The sequence below is a fragment of the Perca flavescens genome, chromosome 5 (genome assembly GCF_004354835.1).
Source record: "Perca flavescens isolate YP-PL-M2 chromosome 5, PFLA_1.0, whole genome shotgun sequence".
NCBI lineage: Eukaryota > Metazoa > Chordata > Actinopteri > Perciformes > Percidae > Perca > Perca flavescens.
Window position 1 is genome coordinate 13,798,023 of NC_041335.1, and position 20,736 is coordinate 13,818,758.

Here is a 20,736-nt window from a genome sequence, read left to right on the forward strand (position 1 = left end):
TAGTTTTGTAAAGTGTTTTACATAAGTAAGCACCGTAATATACCACAGCAGAATGGCTTCTGAACTGTGGTTGAATGTAACAAGTACATTTACTTAAGTACTGTACTCAAGTACACATTTAAGGTACTTATACTTTACTTGAGTATTTTCTTTTCCTGCCACTTTATACTACATTTGTGTGGCAGTTTTAGTTACTTTCAAATTAAGATTTCTGCATAAAAACATATGAACAGTTTATAATGTTTTGTTATAAGTTAAACTCCCCAACAGTTTTTAATTTAGTTTCCTTTGTTTTTTTTCTTCTTTTCTTGTTCTGTTAATTTAATGCTCCACATTCCAGTCCGGTGGCTATAATGGCCTATAAAATGGTTTGCCTAACGCCATTAAAACCCAAAGAAGTTTACTGTTTGTCGGTCCAAGGTTTTGTCCACGCGGTGTCGCTGGTGCGCTCACTCTGCGCGCTGCTGAAATGCCCGGATGTTATTGTAGCTAGCTCTTTTAGCAAATCGGCTAGTCGCTGCGACGCCGCTGCTTCTCGCCGCTACGGTCTGTCGCATCGGGGACATTCGAGCCTTTCGACACCCCCGGCCAATATAATCTGTTTTTTAACGTTGGTAACTTGACGTCGGTAATTTATCATGATAGAAGTTGACCGAACGGCTCGTTAATTTTAGGTCTTATCGTTGATTTTCCAACCGATTTGGCGGGACTAGATCGGGTTAACAATACGACGAGCTAAAGGCTAAAGCAGCTATCTTTGAGACTCAGGCCAGTTTTTTTTCAGGTAGCTAACACAGCTAGCTCAGCGAGCTACCGCGGCTGTCATGGAAGACAAATCTTTTACTAAAGATTTAGACCAATGGATCGAACAGCTAAATGAGTGTAAGCAGCTCTCAGAAAACCAAGTCCGGACACTCTGCGAGAAGGTAAGTTAGTTGTATTATGTCTCACTCGGCCTCGCTTTCAATGTGGCCTACATTGCGAAATGGGCTCCGGCTAATTTCTGGATGAAGTCACAGCAAGGCGGTTATTTTCGCCCTGTTTTCGACCAGTCATCCTAAGATTGCCAATGTTTCACAGCTCTTCAGCAGCTAAATAATTTGATTAAAACACAATATTGTCCCTATGTACACTGCCCAACCCAACACAAGTGTTCTAATATGGGCAGTTTCCTGGTAACCGTACTCACAGGTCAGTCGGGCCTAAAATTTGCATCTTTACATCATTACCAGCAAATAAACGGAGCCCATTTTACTGCCTGTTTAATAACATGACTGCATTTTGCCCACCGATCAGGACTCGGCAAATGTTAAATTTTCAAAGTTGTATTCTCTTATTTGATATCGGAAGTGAACGTGCATTAATAAGGGAATGTTATGATTTGCACCGCGCCCTGTCTTTATCGATCAACCGGTTCATTGCATAAAGCTGACAGACGTCACTTCAGGCTTGTTGCACCACAAGATAACTCGTCCGGTAGCTTTTATGCATCATCGACCTTACTTACATTATCAAAACACACTATATAACATTAGATGTAGATCACATTACCGAGAAGCTGCAGGTTATCTCCTGTATGTGTAGAACAATTATGTTGGTTCCCTGTGGAAGTTAAATAAATAAAAGGAAGGTGAAGGCTCAAAACCTTATTGTAGTTATTTTGAGGAAAGAATTGAATTTTTTTTTTTAGGGGTGAACAATCCAATGTAGGTGAATTTTGGGGGAGGGGGGGTAATTTAAATTAGTGATAAGTAGTAAGGGATGTACACGATAATCAAGGTACTAAGTCATGTAACAGGCCTGCAAATAACAACACTTTCAATATTCAATAACATGTCTAAAAAATAAAGCTCATCTCAAGTTGGCAGAGAGCAAAATGATGTCTTCAAACTGCTGTATTCACAAATTAATTGACATCTTGCACTCTGTTGGATGGTAAACTTTGATCACCAGATCTTATTAAGCTTTGACTTGTGTCTTAAGACTATTGGCTGTTGACTGTTAATGCAGTAATTGCAGAAATACCACTAAAAGAAACTCATTGTTGCGATTATTCAGTTAGTCGTTCAGCAGAAAAAAAAATAGCACTAGCACATCATGTCGACTGTGAGGATTTTCTGTATTTCTTTTTTATATCATACATTTAATATCTAACGTCACCTTGGAATCTTTCTCTTATTTATAGACTAAACAAGTGATAAAAAATAAGCAGCCATGGTCAAATGTATAAACCACCCCCCAGGTGTTCTGTGAGGTCACATAGCCTTCAACACCTCAATAACTTGTCAGTATGTTGTTGAGACTAAATGTGGATGCATATGACATGAGTTACTATTTGTCTATCTGAAGAGTTTTTTTATCCTTCTGTCTGCTCGCATGATCACATTTAAGTAAATGTCTTTTAAAAAGGGCACCAATTAAATTAATAATCTGTTTGTTTATTTCTTGTCCAGGCCAAGGAGATTCTGACCAAGGAGTCCAACGTTCAGGAGGTGAGATTTCCCATGATGCCGAGAAAAATCTAACTTACTGATTGATTTCCAGTACGACATGTATAAAAAAAAAAATTTCAGCTACTTCACACGTAAAATAACTTGCTTTAACTGCAATAACTGAATTTCAGAATTTGTCCGGCCAGTCAAACTGTCTCAATCTCCAGTTTGAAGACTTGCTTCAGTAATGGCCATTGGTTCATATCATAAGTTAAAGTCCTTGCAGAGTAGAATTTTAATCAATTAATTTGTTACATAAATACAATCAGGAAAATGTATAAGTTCCGGTTTGTGCAGATAAACCACAGAAGCAAAATTAGTTTTATCTTGTAACAGTATGAGGCTGAGCCCGTTAAGAACTACGGGAGCCCAGAGGGGAGCGTCGGCAGATGTTAAGGAGAAAACCGATTTTCATTTAAACAAATCAACGTTAACTACACATTTTGAGTTAATCGATCAAATCAAATTTAACAAAAGATTAGATTAATGTGCAGACACTTAGAAACAAATCAAAGTGCATGCAAATCATCAAAATGACCAACGGAGACGTATCAAACAGGACAACACTGTTCAAACTTCGCAGGCAGGTATTCAAACTGCATAGGGGAACTAAAAATAAAACCGTTTTAGAGCATTTGTGCAGGAAATTGCATTAATCTCCTGTACAGCACAAATAAGTGCACACCTACAAGTGAAGATGAGAGTTGTTCCCAAATGAGATTTACACCCTCTGATTAAACCAACCCGTATTTACACAGCTTTAGCAGTAGGGTTGGGTACCGAAACTCTGTGCCAATAGGGAACCGGTGCCGACGTAAACGGTAGTAACGAGACCGAATAAGAACGAAAGTTTCGGTGCCTCATTTCGGTGCTTGACTTTACACTACAACTGACAGCATGTAACGTTAGCCTACCTTTAGCTAGCAGCTGGATTAATCACGGTTAAAATGCTGACAGCTAACGTTAAACAGTGTAAAGTGTGACTGTATTTCACTGTGGAGGACTTCTACAGCGGGATGTAACAGTCTGCTCTGCAGCGCAGCAGCTGCCGTTGTCGCAATTCATAGATATACAGTATGTTTATATGGTCGGAATTAAACAGAACAGATGATGCGTTCACTTGCAGCTGCCGTTGTCGGAATTAAACAACACAGATGGTGCGTTCACTTGCAGCTGCCATTGTCGGAATTAAACCACACAGATTCACTTAAAACAGGTAGCCTTGTGGTGCATCCACAGTAATTGTAAAATACCCTTTTCCCATCTGGGGTTCAACAGCAATTTACTGGTGAAATAAGTTATTGTTATAGTTATTACATTATTATTAAATCTTTAATTTTGACCATGGCCTTAGCAATAAACAAGTCACTTACTGTTTTAAAAGTATCGATTTAGCACCGGAATCGAAAAAAAACCAAACAATACTCAACCCTATTTAGCAGTGACTAAAAGTTCTTGTTTGACTAAAGTTTGTCTATTTATAATGGATGTCTTTTATAATAATTTAAGGGAAAAAACAAATGGTATCTGGGTGCTGACTCTGTGTGGTTCCCTCTGGCGTGTTTGGAGCAGAATGGGACTGAGCCTCTGAACAATATCACACCTTGTTTACACTGTAAACCATGTCTTTGCCAAGCTCCAGGTTATCGCACACTATCCTTTTTTAGAAACAAATCTCCCAGCAAACTTATAAAAACTGAAATATTAAACATATCCTTTAATAAATAACAACTCAATGTATAAATTAATGAGCAAAGATTAGGAGGTCTTAGAAAGCATTTTTTTTTTTTCTGCTTTCCAATATACTAATGTTCAAGTGTTAACTGTAATTCTTAGCATTAAATGGTTGTTTGACCAATACCTCAAGTCTTCTAGATCTTTTTAGTCAAGTGGACTGTTAAGTTTTATTTTAATCAAAAAAAGAAAAATGATGTATAATTTACATGAGACATAAGCATTTAAAAAATTGACCTACTGTCTTTTACATTGCTGTTAAAATATAGTATCTGTGATATTATCAGTGGATGACATTGATATGCCAATACTCATGCAAGGACTTAATCAGATGTTTAATATAAGAAGCTGAAGCTGCAGAAGAAATGGGAAAAGTAGAAAACTAATTGAAAACCCAAAGCTTCATCTCAAAATGAAATCTTGTCATTTGATAAGTGTTTTGTTAATCTGTGCCGGGGAAATGTAATTGTTTCATTACTGTTAAACTTGGCCGGGACCATTCGCCTGTGTCCTCAGGTGCGATGCCCCGTGACGGTTTGTGGCGACGTTCACGGGCAGTTCCACGACCTGATGGAGCTGTTTAAGATCGGAGGCAAGTCTCCCGACACCAACTACCTGTTCATGGGAGACTACGTCGACAGAGGCTACTACTCTGTGGAGACGGTCACTCTGCTCGTCACGCTAAAGGTAAACCCTGTCACTATGCTCTCGGTTTGGTTCACAATAATCTCAGGATATCTGCAGATTTCTTAAGTCTTAGCGTTCAGCTACCCCCAAAATAAGCCTTTAAAAAGTTATACATTTCATTAAAAAAGGTCTCTGCCGGCTGTAGATAGTGATGTTAGTTATAATTCTTCTTGTATGTGGCAGGAGGCTGTCAGGAGATGTTGTACACCTATAAACTCAAAGTAGGGTTGTTATGACCCCTTTAGACCTGCAGCAAACATCGTCACTACTGTTAGTTACAGCCGATGGGAAGCTTTTCCTCTCAGAAGTCAAGATTTTAGTTAAACGTACACAATTAATAATTATTGATTTTTCTGCTGCTTATTTGTGCCCAGGTCACGTTAAATGGTTTTATTTTATTACCATTGATTATTGTATGTGGCTGAGAAGAACTGATATGTGATATAAATGTATGTGCTTTAGAGCTGGGCGATGTGACAATGTATATCTTTATAAGACTGTTGCTAAGAATTACAGACCGATGCCATTGATGGAGGTTTGATCATAGATAAAATAACATTTTTAAATCAATATTTGTATTTACATACGGAGCTCATACAGCTGATGAGCCGATCCTAAAGGGAGAGAGAGCGTGAAGCGCTAACAGCGTTAATGGCTAAATGCTGCTGAATTTGCGCAAAACTCGGGCACTGTGAACGCACTATTACCGGCTTGGATGAACACACCACTTGCAGGGCTGTTATTGGTCTTCATATGAAATTTTCAAACAATAAAAACATGGTTTATGTTCACAAAATGTCAGATTTCTAAAATAAAGTTGATGAGAAAAGTACAGCATGGATTATAAAATTTTAGGTGTCCTTTTATCAATTTACCATTCCCACATTGAGCGCATCTGATTCTCTGGAGGTTTCCCGATTTAAAGATCAATCTGAGCTCTAAATTTAAAGTCTTAACACTGCGAGGCTACAGGCCTGCTGACATTACATCATTTATTGTAACAAATCTAATAAGCAGGAGACTGAACCTCTTGGTATGCCTGCGTCAACGCAACTAAAAATAACCTCCGCTTAGTCTGAACTGGTTTTGCTTAAACAAAAGTGAACAAACAAAAGTATTAATTCAGAGAATTGTCGGCAGATAATTACAACAGGGCTACACCTAACAATTTCTTTATTTGATTAATCTGCTGATTATTATCTCGATTAATAGTTTGCTCTACAAAATGTCAGAAAATGCCCATTCCAATTTCCCAAAATCCAAGGTGACCTCTTCAAATGTCCTTTTTATTTTTTTTTATTACAAACAGTCCAAAACTCTGTTCAGTTTATTATCACATAAGACAAAGAAAAGTAGCAAATCTCTTATATTTGAGAAACCGGAACTTGAGAATATTTTGCATTTTTGATTGAAAACGATTAATTGGTAATGAAACCAGTTTATCATCTAATCGATTAATTGATTTATCTCTATAGCTCTAAATGAAAAAAAATTCCGGTTACATCCCTATAGTTAGTTAGTTTACAAATTCATTTTTCAGTAATACATGTGCAAAAAAACAGACTAGGAAAACACAAAGTACCTTCTCTTTTTTTTTTCACAGTTAACAGATTTAAACATATTCCTTAACTCAGTTTTTTTTGTTTTTTACAGGTTCGTTTCCAGGAGCGAATCACCATCCTGCGAGGGAACCACGAGTCGCGGCAGATCACGCAGGTCTACGGCTTCTACGATGAGTGCCTGAGGAAGTATGGCAACGCCAATGTCTGGAAGTACTTCACAGACCTGTTTGACTACCTGCCACTCACCGCGCTGGTGGACGGACAGGTAGGAGGATTAGCCTGGAAAACGTGTCTGTCCTTTAATTACTGATTCCCATCATCTTTTTGCCAGTGAAACGATGTGGTGTTTTTGTGTTGTGATGTACATCCTCTGGTACGGGATGTTACATGATGCTGTAACCGCAAGTAGTCACTGTCAAAGGGAGAAAGCTGCTGTTTCTTAGTTTTTAAATATGTGTATGTGATAAATATGTGATAGAGAGAAGTCTTTGCCTTGTTGCAGAGGCCCTCTCACGTTTTAATAGTGCAGAGTATCTTCAATCAGCGTCATTTCTTTCTGGTTTTTATTTCAGATCTTCTGTCTCCACGGAGGTTTGTCTCCCTCCATAGACACTCTGGATCACATACGCGCTCTGGACCGCCTGCAGGAAGTCCCACATGAGGTACACACACATCGAAATGCTGAAACACTGAATTTCAATTCAAGTAGTGCATTTGTGTGGGATTGAGTCCAAATAAGCCTGTGTTGGTGTGTTGGTAATGTGGATGGTAATAAGTGTTTGGCTCAGAAAAAAATAGGATATGCTGCACTGAATAGTAATAGTGATTTTTTTTTTTTTTTTTTTTTTTTCTCCGTCTCAGGGCCCGATGTGTGACCTGCTGTGGTCAGACCCTGATGATCGTGGTGGGTGGGGCATCTCTCCCCGAGGTGCCGGCTACACCTTTGGACAGGACATCTCTGAAACCTTCAACCACGCCAACGGCCTCACTCTGGTGTCCCGCGCCCATCAGCTGGTCATGGAGGTAACATACACACACGCTAGTGCTGTTGGAACGAATTTCGGGATTTGAATATAAGTCGATAATGTTAGCTGCCCTTTAGCTGTCAGTGTCCACTTCGACTTCATATATTAACTAGTAGCTGTATTCTCATTAATGGGACAGTCTGCAAGAAACGGGTTGCTAATAAACCGCTAAAAGATAGTGCCGTTTGGCAAAGCTATCAATGCTGTTAGCATGGTGGCTAACACTAATGTTACTCTGTTTATACATGTTTGTTGCTTTCAAACTTTCTGTCAATGTGCTAACCGAGCACCGTTATCCGCTTTACTACACTTGTTAGATAATGTTTGATTACAGGGTTCTGTGTTGATTTGGGTTTGTCGCTGTGTGCCCGTGGTGAGTTTAGTTTTATAGTTTTTTAGTATATTATCTGTCCAAAATATAAAATTTACTATCTTTTTATGTGATAAAACAAGCAGCAAATCTTTATATGTAAAAAGCTAGAACCAGAAAATGTTTGGCATTTTTGCTTGAAAAATTTACGTTGACACACATGCTCCCCCACAAGTGGACTGAAGAACGTTAAAAACCCCCTCATCTCCATGACAACCTAATATAATGAAGTTGTAATGGTGCAGTGCTTCTCCAATTCCTGTTTCTGTACCAGTTTTACTCCCACTGGTTCGGTGTGAGAATCTCTCCACCTGACACACACTTTGTGTTAAAAAAATAAATATTTGCAGGCAAATACAGGCTGTATTCTAAATACTGAACAGTATGCTCGGCAAGGCTTAGCCAGATTCCGATTTGGAAAGTGAACGTGGTTATGACCGAGCTCTTTGCATGGTGGGACATAGTAGGCGAGGTAGGCCGTTCCAATGCATACTTGAGATTTTTTTTTGAATAAGTACAACATCCAGGTATTTTTGGCATACTGCAGGTTTGGCTTTTGTTTGCATACTACAAGCAACATTTTAGCCAAATTGGTACATATTGCTAGTATAGTAGGCGTTTTCAAATACCGCCACAGTTATACAAGAGGATCCTTTACCGGTCTAACACATTTTATTGTACCTTCAGGGCTACAACTGGGGCCATGATAAGAATGTGGTGACCATTTTTAGTGCTCCAAACTACTGTTACCGCTGTGGAAACCAGGCAGCCATCATGGAACTGGACGACACTCTGAAATACTCTTTGTAAGTATATGGACTTCATGTTTACCTCATTTTCCGGTAGGGCTGAGCGATGGACTGAATTTATTTTTAAAATTAGATTTATTCTTTCATGACCTGTAACCTTTCTACATAATGTATTACAACGTGCACCAATGAGAGTAGCGTAGACAATATCTGGCTACATTAGCTGTCGTGCAGCCGGCCAGTATCTGCTACTTAAACTAAGTGAAGCCTCTTGTACTGACCCTCCGTAGCTTTGTGGAATAACCTGTATTTTTCAAAGACGGCTATGTAAGTGATGCAGTTCCTTTTTTTTATTATTCTCGCTCAACTGCGCATGTAGGCCAAAAATTGTTTGAAACATTTGCAGAATGAAAAATACAGCAAAATCTTAAAATAATAATCAGGTTTATTGCTACAGTAGGTTTTCATATAAGGAATTTACCTTGGTATTTTCGTCCATACCAATAAATGTAGTAAAAGATGATAGAAATAAACAAGTTAAGAATATAAAATAGAAATGTACAATGAAAAATATGTAAAATAAGTATTTTATTATTCGATTGTCTGGGTGAATACTCGATTCTGATTGGCTGCATGGTGTCCATAAAAAAGTGTTTACACTTACTAAAGTTCCAAGGAAGTAGTAATGTAGTGCTTCAGTGCCTCGTCCTCTTAACACCACAGGATGGCGCTAAAATTGTTAGTAAAAGTCATTATATTGTTTTTGGGATAATGACATGAATGGATAGCTAGCTTTTCTTGATGTTAAATATACTGAATACAAATATAAAATATACAAATTATTTGTACTGATTGCCAACTGTACACAATGTTGTTGACTTTGGATCTTGCTAGCATAGTATTAGCTTAATGGCTCGGAGCTGAGCTGAAGGGTTCTACAATCTGAGCTGACTATAAATATCTCCCGTTGCTAAGGGTGGCAAGTCGTATTGAAGGTCTGTTCTATTCCTTTGAGCAGGGAATAACATTTGCATTGCATAAGAATCTTATGGGATGGGAATGATTGAGGACTTCAGGTGTAGCCAGGGAAACCGTTATTGTTTAACTTTAGATTTCGATTGTAAAATATGATTTTTATTTGGCAAGTGACCATGATGTAAGCGGGTTAATGCCCTTGACGGTGTCCATTGTCAGGTATTGATTAACTTGATGAGCTGCGCGTCAGACAGTTCACGCCTCGCCGTCGTCCATTAATACCTGACAATGGACACCCTGTCGGTCATTAACCCTTACATAATGGCCAGCTGTACAGTGTCTAAAACCAAAATATTGACTAAGGAGTGCATATTGTTCCCAACATGAAAGGATAAATTGCTCTATTGTCAGGTATTCAGCAGAGATGATCCTTGCTGTTTTTATTTAGACAGAACCTTGGTTCTCGGTTCATTGCAGACTCATGTTAAATAAAAAGATTTTGGGCTTTAAAACACGTCTCATGACACAAGCCAATTGTTTTTCATTGCCACGTTTGTGAAACCTGGCTAAGAGACCTCCGAGAGAAAGATGGCTAGGAAAGCTCTGTGAATTCTTCGTTATTATGGTCAACTAAACACATGACTAACAGATGTTAGTTATGGTTAAAGTCAAATGATATCCACTCCTGTCTGTCACAAGGTTAAATACATGTGGCTGGATGTAAAAGTGAAAGTAAGCAGATTCTGAGTGCTCTCATCTGTTCAATGTTTACTCCAATCAAAACTAGTTATTGCGTAAAGGTTCAGTGTTGCACATTAGCATGCTAATATGTCACCATTTTTTAGATTAAAAGGATGTAAAGTGGGAATATTTTAAATTACATTTCACAAAAGTGAAAAAACGTCCCCCAAATTAAGCAAATCATCCCGCCACATTGACCCTACATGTTGCATTAACATCAAGTCTCCACATTGGGAATGGGCATCTCTTGTCTAGGCATCTTGATGCACAGCCAACAATCTGATAAATTCAACATACATATGCAGCAACTGCCGATACGATTCACCCCCATTTTAAAGGTCCAATATGTAATATTTGTACTGTAATAAATCCAAAAATGACACCAATGCCTCATCAGATATTAAGGAAACATGTTAAACTGAAATACTATCTTTTCTGACAACAATGCTAATGTCAGTATTTTTTCTTTTTGAAAATTTATGTTTATGTTTTGATCTGTGTGTTGTTATCAACAGCCCAGTTTGACAGGCAGGCCGGGTTGCCAGATATACCTGTAAAAACGTAAACCCAGCGCGCTACAGCTGTAACGGTAGTACAGCCATGAAAGCAGCAAACAAACGAACAGGATCAACGGAGATAGATTCTACATGACATAAAAAAAGAAAACCGTTTCTAACAGTTGCGTGACCAGAGATGTAACAACCCCCTGGTAAATATTGGAGATGTATTTGAAAGATGGAGACAGCTTAGATCCCAAAAGGACGCAGAGTTGGCTTATTTTCTCCTGAACAGGTAAGCATTAGCTTCAGGCTAATTTATCACAGCTACTAGGGATGGGCATTTTTTGTCATTTCAACATTTGTGTACTCACATTGAATTATATAGCTAGAGTACCCGAGTTGGTTACTCGCAAAAACAATTGAGACAGCCGATAAAGTGATCCCGACTGGTCCTGGCTAACGCCGCCATGATAACCCTGCTAACGTTACCGGGAGGACCAGGCATGCAGCCCATGGCTGTTTACAACGTGTAGTTCAGCGGCTGGAGCCGACAACGGTGAGTTATTTTAAGCCACGAGAGGGGGGCTGTAAATCGGAAAGAGAGGACTGTGAGTTTGCAGTGTGTTTAGCGATTGTTGCCGTAATTCTAAGCCAATGAAGTGTGTTCCGTCGGCAAGGTAGTGGTATTTTTAGTGTTTCGTATTGTAATTCTAAGCCGAGGAAGTGTGCCTGACTGGCGTGTGGAGAGGACGGTGAGGTTGTTGTGTTTTTAGTGGTTCATACTGTAATTTTTAGCCGAGAAAGTGTGTCTGTCAGTTGGTTACAGAGCTCCGCGTGAGCACAGGCTTTTATGACTGTCAATATAGCCAGCATCTAACGTTAGCTACTCGGCTGTGCTGTGGAGTAATGTCTGGCTATGTGAGACTAGCATCTACCGTTAGCTACTCCGCTGTGCTGTGGAGTAACGTCTGGCTATGTGAGACTAGCATCTAACGTTAGCTACTCTGCTGTGCTGTGGAGTAATGTCTGGCTATGTGAGACTAGCATCTAACGTTAGCTACTCTGCTGTGCTGTGGAGTAATGTCTGGCTATGTGAGACTAGCATCTAACGTTAGCTACTCTGCTGTGCTGTGGAGTAATGTCTGGCTATGTGAGAAAAGCGTCTAGCAACATTGTTGTGAATGCTGCGGTCTCAGCCTGGCCACCCCCGTGAACTTCGAGTCTGGGCAGGAGGGGGCGGGGGAAACGACTCTCCAGTATTTTGAATTGGTAGAGCACTAACTATTTTAACCGCTAGCTGCCAGTATTACATACAATATTACATATTGCACCTTTAAAGATTAATGTATAATTGTTTATTAGGGTTGGGTAACGTTTGTTTTCTTCTCGATACCGGTGCTAAAGCGATACTTTTAAAACTGTGCCTAAACCAATTTGTTTTAGTTTTTTTAAATATTAAAAAGAAGGGGGGGGAAGCACAAAACAGTCGGCGACATTAAAGAACGGCTTGTTTATTGCAATTATTAAGGCCATACGGTCATAATTAAATGATTTATTAATGTAATAATAACTTATAACTAACACATTTACCAGTAAATTGCTGTTAGACTAAAACAACCACTACTAGGGTATTAGTACTAGTAGGGTAATAATAACTTTGAATGCACCACGAGGCTCACCAGTGATCACACCGTCTGCCATATTAGCACATGGGTTTCGGTACTCAACCTTATTGTTTGATGTCGTCAATAACGATCCTTTTCTGTCTCCACAGTCTTCAGTTTGACCCCGCCCCCCGCCGCGGCGAGCCCCACGTGACCAGACGCACTCCTGACTACTTCCTGTGAATGTCCAAAACCATCCCTGTCAATCATCTACAAACCTCCACCCACCTAACCCCCCACCTCCTCATTTTGGATGGAAAGAAGATATTAATAAAATAATACTGTACCAGGGAGAATAGAAATAAACAATTGGCTGATGAACCAAGATTTTAACAAAAAGAGAGAAACCTAAAGAACGGCCCCCTCTACAGTCTTGTTTTCAATATGCTGTCATTAATGCTGTGCTTCTGGGGGAAAAACTATGATGATCAGTTTTCTTTTGTTTTGTTTATTACATGTTTGAAAACGAGATAATAAAACTACCAACGTGGACCAAATGTGCCATATTCTGATCCTTTTTACAACATGTACAACGCGCGCAATGTTTCTTTCTTTAGTTTTTTTTTTTTTTTTTTTTTTTAGACCAGTACTATAACCCTACCTACCTGACAATGTCACCACCACACCACACTTCTTCTTCATTGCATATATGCTTTTTTCTGTTGCAAGAATAATTTTAAAAAAGGAGGGAAAAACAAATTGCTTCAAGTAGTACAGCTGTCAGTTTTAGCTGTCCAGGCTGCAGCCGGTGGTCATCTCAGCAAGTATATTACTGTTATTTGAATAAAGACAACAGACGTATGAAATAAAAATGTCCTATTGACAAACTACTGCACTGTGTCAGTGTCTTTTATTTAGCTCGATTAATACTTTATATACCTTTTTTAAAGAGACTTAGTAATTCAAGTACTGTATTTTTGTAGCCTGGATGCCAGCCGAACTTAGCTCAGCCCACAACATTTGAGGTCGGGAAGTTCTTCATATTCTCACCCAGTATGACCTCAGGCTAGTATTTTTGCAATGGTAATTTTGAGGTACTTAACTGGAATATTTTCTTTTTATACCACCATCTACTTCTATTCCACTACATTTATCTGACAGCTTTAGTTACTTTACAAATTAAGATTGTTACACAACATATAAAGAGGTCAATAAAATCCGTTTGGTTATAACTTTAACTCCAACATGTTATACAAGTACAGCTGAAATCATTAGTTCATTAGTTGATTGACAAAATGACTGTGAAACTATTTTGATGGTCATTTTTCATGTATAAACATTTACAGGTTGTTCATTTTGTTAATGTTAATGAACGCATTAATAATGTTGAGGTTTAAAATGTTGGTTGGGCAAAAAACATTGTGGCATTATGACGCCATTTCTCACTATTTTAACAAACCAATGAATTAATGAAGAAAATAATCAGCCGATAAACCCATAATAAAAATAATCATTAGTTAATAGTTCTAAATGAGCTCCACCTCAACCAACTACAACAGTAAAATCCTGCTTTTACATTAATGCATGGGTGATCTAATGATATAATAGAATAACAGTCAAATGGGACATTTTGTAGATACTTTAACTACATTTTCATGATTATACTTACACACTTACTAAAGGAACCTTTTCAATGCAGGACTTTTACTGGAGCAGAGTCTTTTTAGTGTGTAGTACTTTTACTTACGTAATGGATCTAAATACTTCATTACTACACTGATAATTTTGCTGGGGTTTGGTCGATACCCAAACCCCTTTACTTTACATATTAATAAACACCTCGATGGGAGAATATAATTATATATATGGGCAGGGGCGATTCTAGGATCTGACCTTTGGGGGTGCTCAGCTCCTAATGAAAAGTTGATAGCAGTTAAGCTAGGGGGGTTTGGGGGCATGCTCCCGTAAGATTTTTTTTTTTTAAACCCTTAAATCATGACTTCTTGTGAGTTTTGGGGAAAGAAATAGACAGATTGAGATATGCAATTATGACAAACTATCAACAGATTCAAGGCATCTGCTGTGAAAAAAGATGGAAACTACAAAGCATGATTATTGCAGCACACATACCCAGGGGTGTTGGACTGGGGGAGGGGACTGAGTGCCCAGGGCCCTCATGTGAGGAGGGCCCAAAAATATGCTAGAATTCATAGCTTTGGCTGCAGGAGGGGCCCATAGAAAATGCCTTTCACAGGGCCCAGAATTTGGAGCTACACCCCTGCACATACCTTGAATGGTAAAATAAGCCTTAACATATTTTTAGACAAGATTATTCATGTTTTTTTCTGCTGTTGATTTTCAACTTTTTCATCTAATCTAATAATGCCTCTGAACCAGATGGGGAAAACACAACATCTCTTTTTCTTAAGAGCCTAGTCCTCCATGAAATGCATATGTAAATATAATGTGAATGGAATGTTTTAAGTGTTTTTGCCCGTATAATATATGTCCACTTTCTCACCTGGTTCTTCCAGGTCCCTCTCTTTGTCCACTCTCTCTCCATCCTTCTCTCTATCTCCCCATCCTCCTCTCTCCCTCTATCTCCTTCCCTCCGTCATATCACTGACAATCACATACAAAACATTTTGTAATCAACTAGAAAATAATCTTCAAATAAAAGAGAAAATAAAACACAGTAGTCCTACTATATACATGTCTTATAGGCTACCTAGCCATTTTCTCACCTTGTTCATCTTGCTCTCTCTGCCCTTCTCCCTCTCTATTCTCCTCGCTCCTTTGTGCTGTCAACCAGAAGGCAAATGTAATCAACTAATCAACAGAGAATGCATTGTGTAGTCTACCAAAGTAGAGCTGATGAAGGTCCTGCTACTCCCGAAAACATGTCTTTTCGCTTTTTTCTTTTATTTGAGCCGCTTGGGTAACTTTTTTTCATTTTGGCGTTTAGACCATTGACATAACAAAAAGGTTTAGACCATAGACAGTATATATATATATTTAGACTCGTCTTTCTCCGTCTCTGTGTACTTCCCATTTCTCCTGTGACCGTTTATCTTTGGCGGCGCACTGTGGGACGGACTAGTCCATTTCATTGTGAAAGTAGGGGGTGCTGACCTCTCTCAGCAAGCAGGGCGCCTGCAGCTGCTGGGGGCGCTGATCTGCCAATTCCCCACACAGTGAAATGATAGAAAACAGAAAAACGCTTCGCGGCACAGAGGATTATTTATACATTTTTTTAAGTTAAGTGGCTGCTCGGTTTGCCTGTGCCAAAAACCGCCACTACTTTGAGCACTAAACGATCTCACATTATCACAATAAGGACTTTATTTTCAGGGGTGCTGAGATGATTTTTAAAAATAGCCTAGCGCCGCCTATGTATATGGGTATTTCCCAGAATTCGGGCCTATTTCTGTCCACAGGGTGTAATTCTATTAAAAACAAATTAAATCTAATATATTTTAGCACCACTAACTAGTATAAACAAAAACAAGCCTAGACCTTTTTTATGGCTGCTCTTACTAATGATTTTAACACATTTTATTGGTGTTTTGTGGTACAATATCTGTGTTTTGGTGTTGTCCGCCACAAGAGTTTTCACATGTCATGCCATATCTCAAACATTATTTATCACAAATTAATTAAAAAAAATATGATACTAATAAACTACATGCACAGATTAAGCATATATATGCATTTTTTACTTTATTTTGCTTAATTTCTACATGTCCCATGGTTTAGCCGTCATTACCATAGACAGTATATAATTACCAACACGCTCTGCATAAAGGCACTTTCCTACTGTTTTTTCATCAAAAGTTTATTTGGTAGCCATGGTAACCTAATATCATAGTGAAGCACATGGATGATTTCCATAATGATTTCAAGCTATATAAGAAGAAGAAGAAGAAGAAGAAGAAGAAGAAAAAGAAAAAGAAAAAGAAAAAGAAAAAGAAAAAGAAGAAGAAGAAGAAGAAGAAGAAGAAGATCACGTTATTTCAAGTATCGCGAGAGTGTCCGGGAAGCGCGCAACAGAATTGGGACGCAGCTCATATTAGCTTGCTAGTTGGTTGGAACCTTTTATATATGTCAATGGTTGGAGCTTTACTCCTTGTTGGCTGTTGAGAGAAGACCACAAACAGCTGATTTAAAGGTTGGTTTTATGTGTTATTGGACTGTACCATGTATGTAATAAGAGAACAGGTGAGTGTTAACTACCTGATTGACGCCTGTAACGGCGCCATCGGGTTTCTTAGCTTGTTAGCTGTGTTTAGCTAACGGCAGCTAGCCGTCGTCCGCTAGCATTATAAGCTAAAAACATTAGCTAGCTACCGGTGAGGGTGCTTTAGAAACCGTGGGCTCCTGAATTAGTTGTATTAAACCGTAACCGTCAAATCAATTAAAGCATAAGCTAAATGCTGAGCAAATCTTTTCCTGTCGATAGTATTTAAAATTGTCGTAGATTTAACATTAAGATTGATCAGATTTACTTTAATAAGTTAACGTTACGGCTTTCTGTTTCTCTCGCCAAACAGTTTGTTCTCATCTCTTTCATTTAGCTAGCTCAGTTAGGTGATTTTTATATTAATGCTGCATCGTTACTAGCTAGCTAAGTTATGCGTTTCCTCTAACCAACCACAGGAAGTCTTCGGCTCAAGGTGGCAGCAGTTCATAAGATAAGATAAGATAATACTTTATTGTCTGTAACACAGGGTTCCAGAAAATTGTCTTTGCCAAGGCTCCAGTTACAAAGAGACATTCATACATACATATAAAAACAAGACATGGGGTGAATTGAGGTATTAGCTGACTGTAGTGTTCATTTTGTGCTATTTAATATGGCTATTGCCATATCATTTAAGACCGGGTTAACTCTTGTGCCTCAGTTTTGGTAATTGGTTCGGATACATGTTTTAAGTTTTATTGTCACAAGATTTAATAATGTACATTTTACATGTACAGTTTCAGTAACTGTTAAACCAGCATTCTACTTGAATTTCCACAGACTCCTGCTGTGTTACTATCATTCATTGCATTGTCAAGCTAAACCAACCTCATCATGAGGAGGAAGATGAGGAGGAGGAGGAGGAGGAGGAGGAGCGTGGTGCAGTCAGTCATTTGATCTGTATGGATGATGTGGTTCTGCACTATCAGCCTGGATCAGCTGCTGGGTTCAGCTGTCTGTTAGAGAGGACAGAGAAGCTTCTGGAGACTTTCCCCTGCCGGACACCTCCAGTCTTCAGCCCCTGGTCCCCCAGCGCCGCAGATCGCCACCTGCCCATCAGACCGGCCAAACCAGCTCCCATCATCACATGCTCAGGGGATTTACTCGTCTCTGACAGCAGGACACACACTCACACAGCACAAATCCAACTGCAAGAACCTGAAGTTGACCGTCTCATTGCTGAAAGACCTCATAACCAACCATCAACACCAGCTGAAAATCCACAAGAACCTAAAGATGCCGCCTGCGTCTCAGAGACCCAAAACCCTCTCCTCCCAGAGAGAGAGGTCACCAGACTGCCTCCTGAAAAACACAAAGGCAAAGACGGCGTCCCTGTGACTGACTCGCCGGTCAAACGGTCCTGGAGCATCTTTACACATAAAGGAGTTCTGCTGCAGAGCTCCCAGTCGCTGTCCAAGCAGTTTCGTAACATGGTGTCGACCCACAGGCTCCACCTCCACCAGAGAGCCAAATGGGTGATCTGTCGGCACAACTGTGGGGCGGCTAGAGACATTGAACAGGTCAGTAGATTATTCATGTAACAGGACTAGGAGCCATGCTAGCAGCTCTTTGAGGCTGAATACTATTGGAGAATAATTATTATCATTAACTTTATTTGAAAGGCTTTAGAGCGAGACAGTAGATGTGAGGAGAAAGGAAGGTATGAGATGCAACTCAGTTCCCCTGGACCGGCGGGAATCTTACCGTGGACGTTGGGGTGGTGTGATATGCGCCCTAAACATTAGGCTACAGTCAGCATGCTAACAGACTCACAATGACAATGCTAACATGCTGATGTTTAGAAGGCATAATATAAATTATGTTATAAATAATGTTCACCATCTTAGTTTCATTCATAATTAATAATTATTAGCTTATTATCCGTGAACATGGAGTCCAGCTGAGGATGATGGGAATGTCATTAGTTCTGCGGGTATTTAGTCATAAACCAAAGTATTGGACTCATTAACATGTTGACCTGATGATGCCGATAGATGAAAAGTCAGAGGATTACTAAAGTTATTACTATTCATATGGAGGGCAAATTTTTAAATACATTTTTTTTTTTTTATCACAATACATCCAATAGTTGTTGAGATGTTTCAACAACTATTGGATGTATTGTGATCCTTCAGTTTGTTTTTTCCAATGTGCTCAGTTCCTGCTGCAACTCAATACATCACCAGGTTTTAGTAGCCTATATCCACAATGTTCCACTTCCGCGATTGCTCCAATGCCGACGGAAATTCCGCCGGATTTCACTCTTTTCGGCCGGATGTCCATTATCTTCTGCTTTCTTTGTGTTGTAATTTTAAACTCCGGTGGATTTATGAGGACTATGGTTAACTGCTCCTCAGATCTCTGCAGGGTGAATCCAGACAGCTAGCTAGACTATCTGTCAACTCTGAGTTTTCTGTTGCACGACTAAAACAACTTTTGAAAGTTGTGATTAAACCGAGAAGGTTTTTCTCCCATCCCGGAATGCAGTGTGGTTGCGAGACTACCGGGTTTAGACTGAGCTCAGGGTAAAGTGGCAATTGCAAATCAAGTTACAAGATGATACTTAACTGAATATTTCTGTATGTTGGAGTGTTGGTTGAATCAAACAAGCAACTAGATTACATGACTTTGAGCTGTGTAAAATTGCTTATAACTATATTATAACTGCTTTTCACTGTTTTCTGACATTCTGAAGTTTAGTTTCTACAAAATGTACTTTTGCCATATTTTAGTATATTATACGAGTTTGATTTTGTTGTGTAGCTGGACTTCTCTTTGGTAATTTGAGTTTTTCTTTTCATGAATCATCATGAAATGTTACAGATAGTCAGAAGAATTAATTTGTGTGCCTGGGTAGCTCACCTGGCAGAGCAGCAGCTGCGGGTTCGCCTCCGAGCTGCGACCCTTTGCTGCATGTCATTCCCTCTCTCTTTACCCTTTCATGTCTTTAGCTGTCGTGCACAAAATAAAGGCCCCGTTTTCTCTCTTCTTCTTATCCTTCTTGTCTAATTTTCTTTTCTTCATCTCTGTTTCATCATCGTCTTCCTTGCCTCATCCCACCTGTTGGTCCTTATCCCTGCAGGTGTGGCGGACTCTGAGCCGGGCCATGCAGAGCTCCAGGCTGCAGACGTGTAACGCCAACATCCAGAGGGAGCGGGCGGAGATCTGGGTGTTTTGTGACGTTATCCAGTCCGAGCAGGTGGGACGTGTCCTGAAGGGCGAGCTGCATCTGTCGGGGAGGATCTGCCTGTCGGTTCACAAACTGGGAAACATCTTCAGCATGTAGATGAGCAGCAGCTGGAACAGTATGATCAATACAAAGAAGGCCCAGAATCAAATATGACTAACATGTTTATAGGTCCAGATGTTACGATCACACTGAAGATGCCTCCATAATTAGAGGACAAACATGCAGTCTTGATTGTTTACTAATTTACTTGATATATTTATCCCATCTTGGGGAAACTATGAATACTACTGATGTTAGTGATCACATTACTTTTTTCATCTAATGCAGTGGTTCTGAACTACTAGGCCATATACTGGTGACAGGCTGTGAGGAATATTTGACCACTGGTTTCTAAAACCAGGATATGGTGTTGACGTGTGTGTGTGTGTATATATATAAATTTGAGAACAGATGCTTATGATAGTATTTTTATATTGATTGTCTCGCTAATGTAAATAAAGATATAATTGTTTAAATACACTGTGTGTAGTGATGGATGGATGGCCCAGCATGTGATGTGCAGTGTTTTCTGGAAAAACTGCAGACACACACACACACACACACACACACACACAGAAGACTGCGGTGCCTGCTTGTATAAGGCCTGAATAAATGAGGACAGCATGAATACAGTAAACCCCCATCACAAACACACACTCTCTCTCTCTTTTGTTGCTATGGTCTCCTGCACACTGCATTCAAATCTAGGTCAAAGGATGTGGCGTCAGTACCCTGCCTCCCTGCTCAACTGTAATCGGTTGTAATCTCTTAAATCCATGTTTGGTCTCTTAACATTACGGAAACGTGATTTTTAAAAGAAGATAATGG

General features: G+C 39.4%; 2 protein-coding genes across 2 annotated transcripts; both read left to right on the forward strand.

Annotated features, from left to right (window-relative positions):
* Window positions 1-433: 433 nt before the first annotated feature.
* On the forward strand, window positions 434-13,330 carry LOC114555270 (serine/threonine-protein phosphatase 2A catalytic subunit beta isoform). The gene is made up of 8 exons (XM_028577557.1): window positions 434-926; window positions 2,454-2,492; window positions 4,743-4,913; window positions 6,567-6,740; window positions 7,048-7,137; window positions 7,337-7,498; window positions 8,558-8,676; window positions 12,610-13,330. Exons 1-8 carry the CDS (start codon window positions 825-827, stop codon window positions 12,680-12,682), a joined length of 930 nt encoding a protein of 309 aa, XP_028433358.1. The 5' UTR covers window positions 434-824; the 3' UTR covers window positions 12,683-13,330.
* A 3,121-nt stretch (window positions 13,331-16,451) lies between these two features.
* Window positions 16,452-20,384, forward strand: shld3 (shieldin complex subunit 3). The gene is made up of 3 exons (XM_028578662.1): window positions 16,452-16,607; window positions 17,460-18,199; window positions 19,762-20,384. Exons 2-3 carry the CDS (start codon window positions 17,582-17,584, stop codon window positions 19,963-19,965), a joined length of 822 nt encoding a protein of 273 aa, XP_028434463.1. The 5' UTR covers window positions 16,452-16,607; window positions 17,460-17,581; the 3' UTR covers window positions 19,966-20,384.
* Window positions 20,385-20,736: the final 352 nt, after the last annotated feature.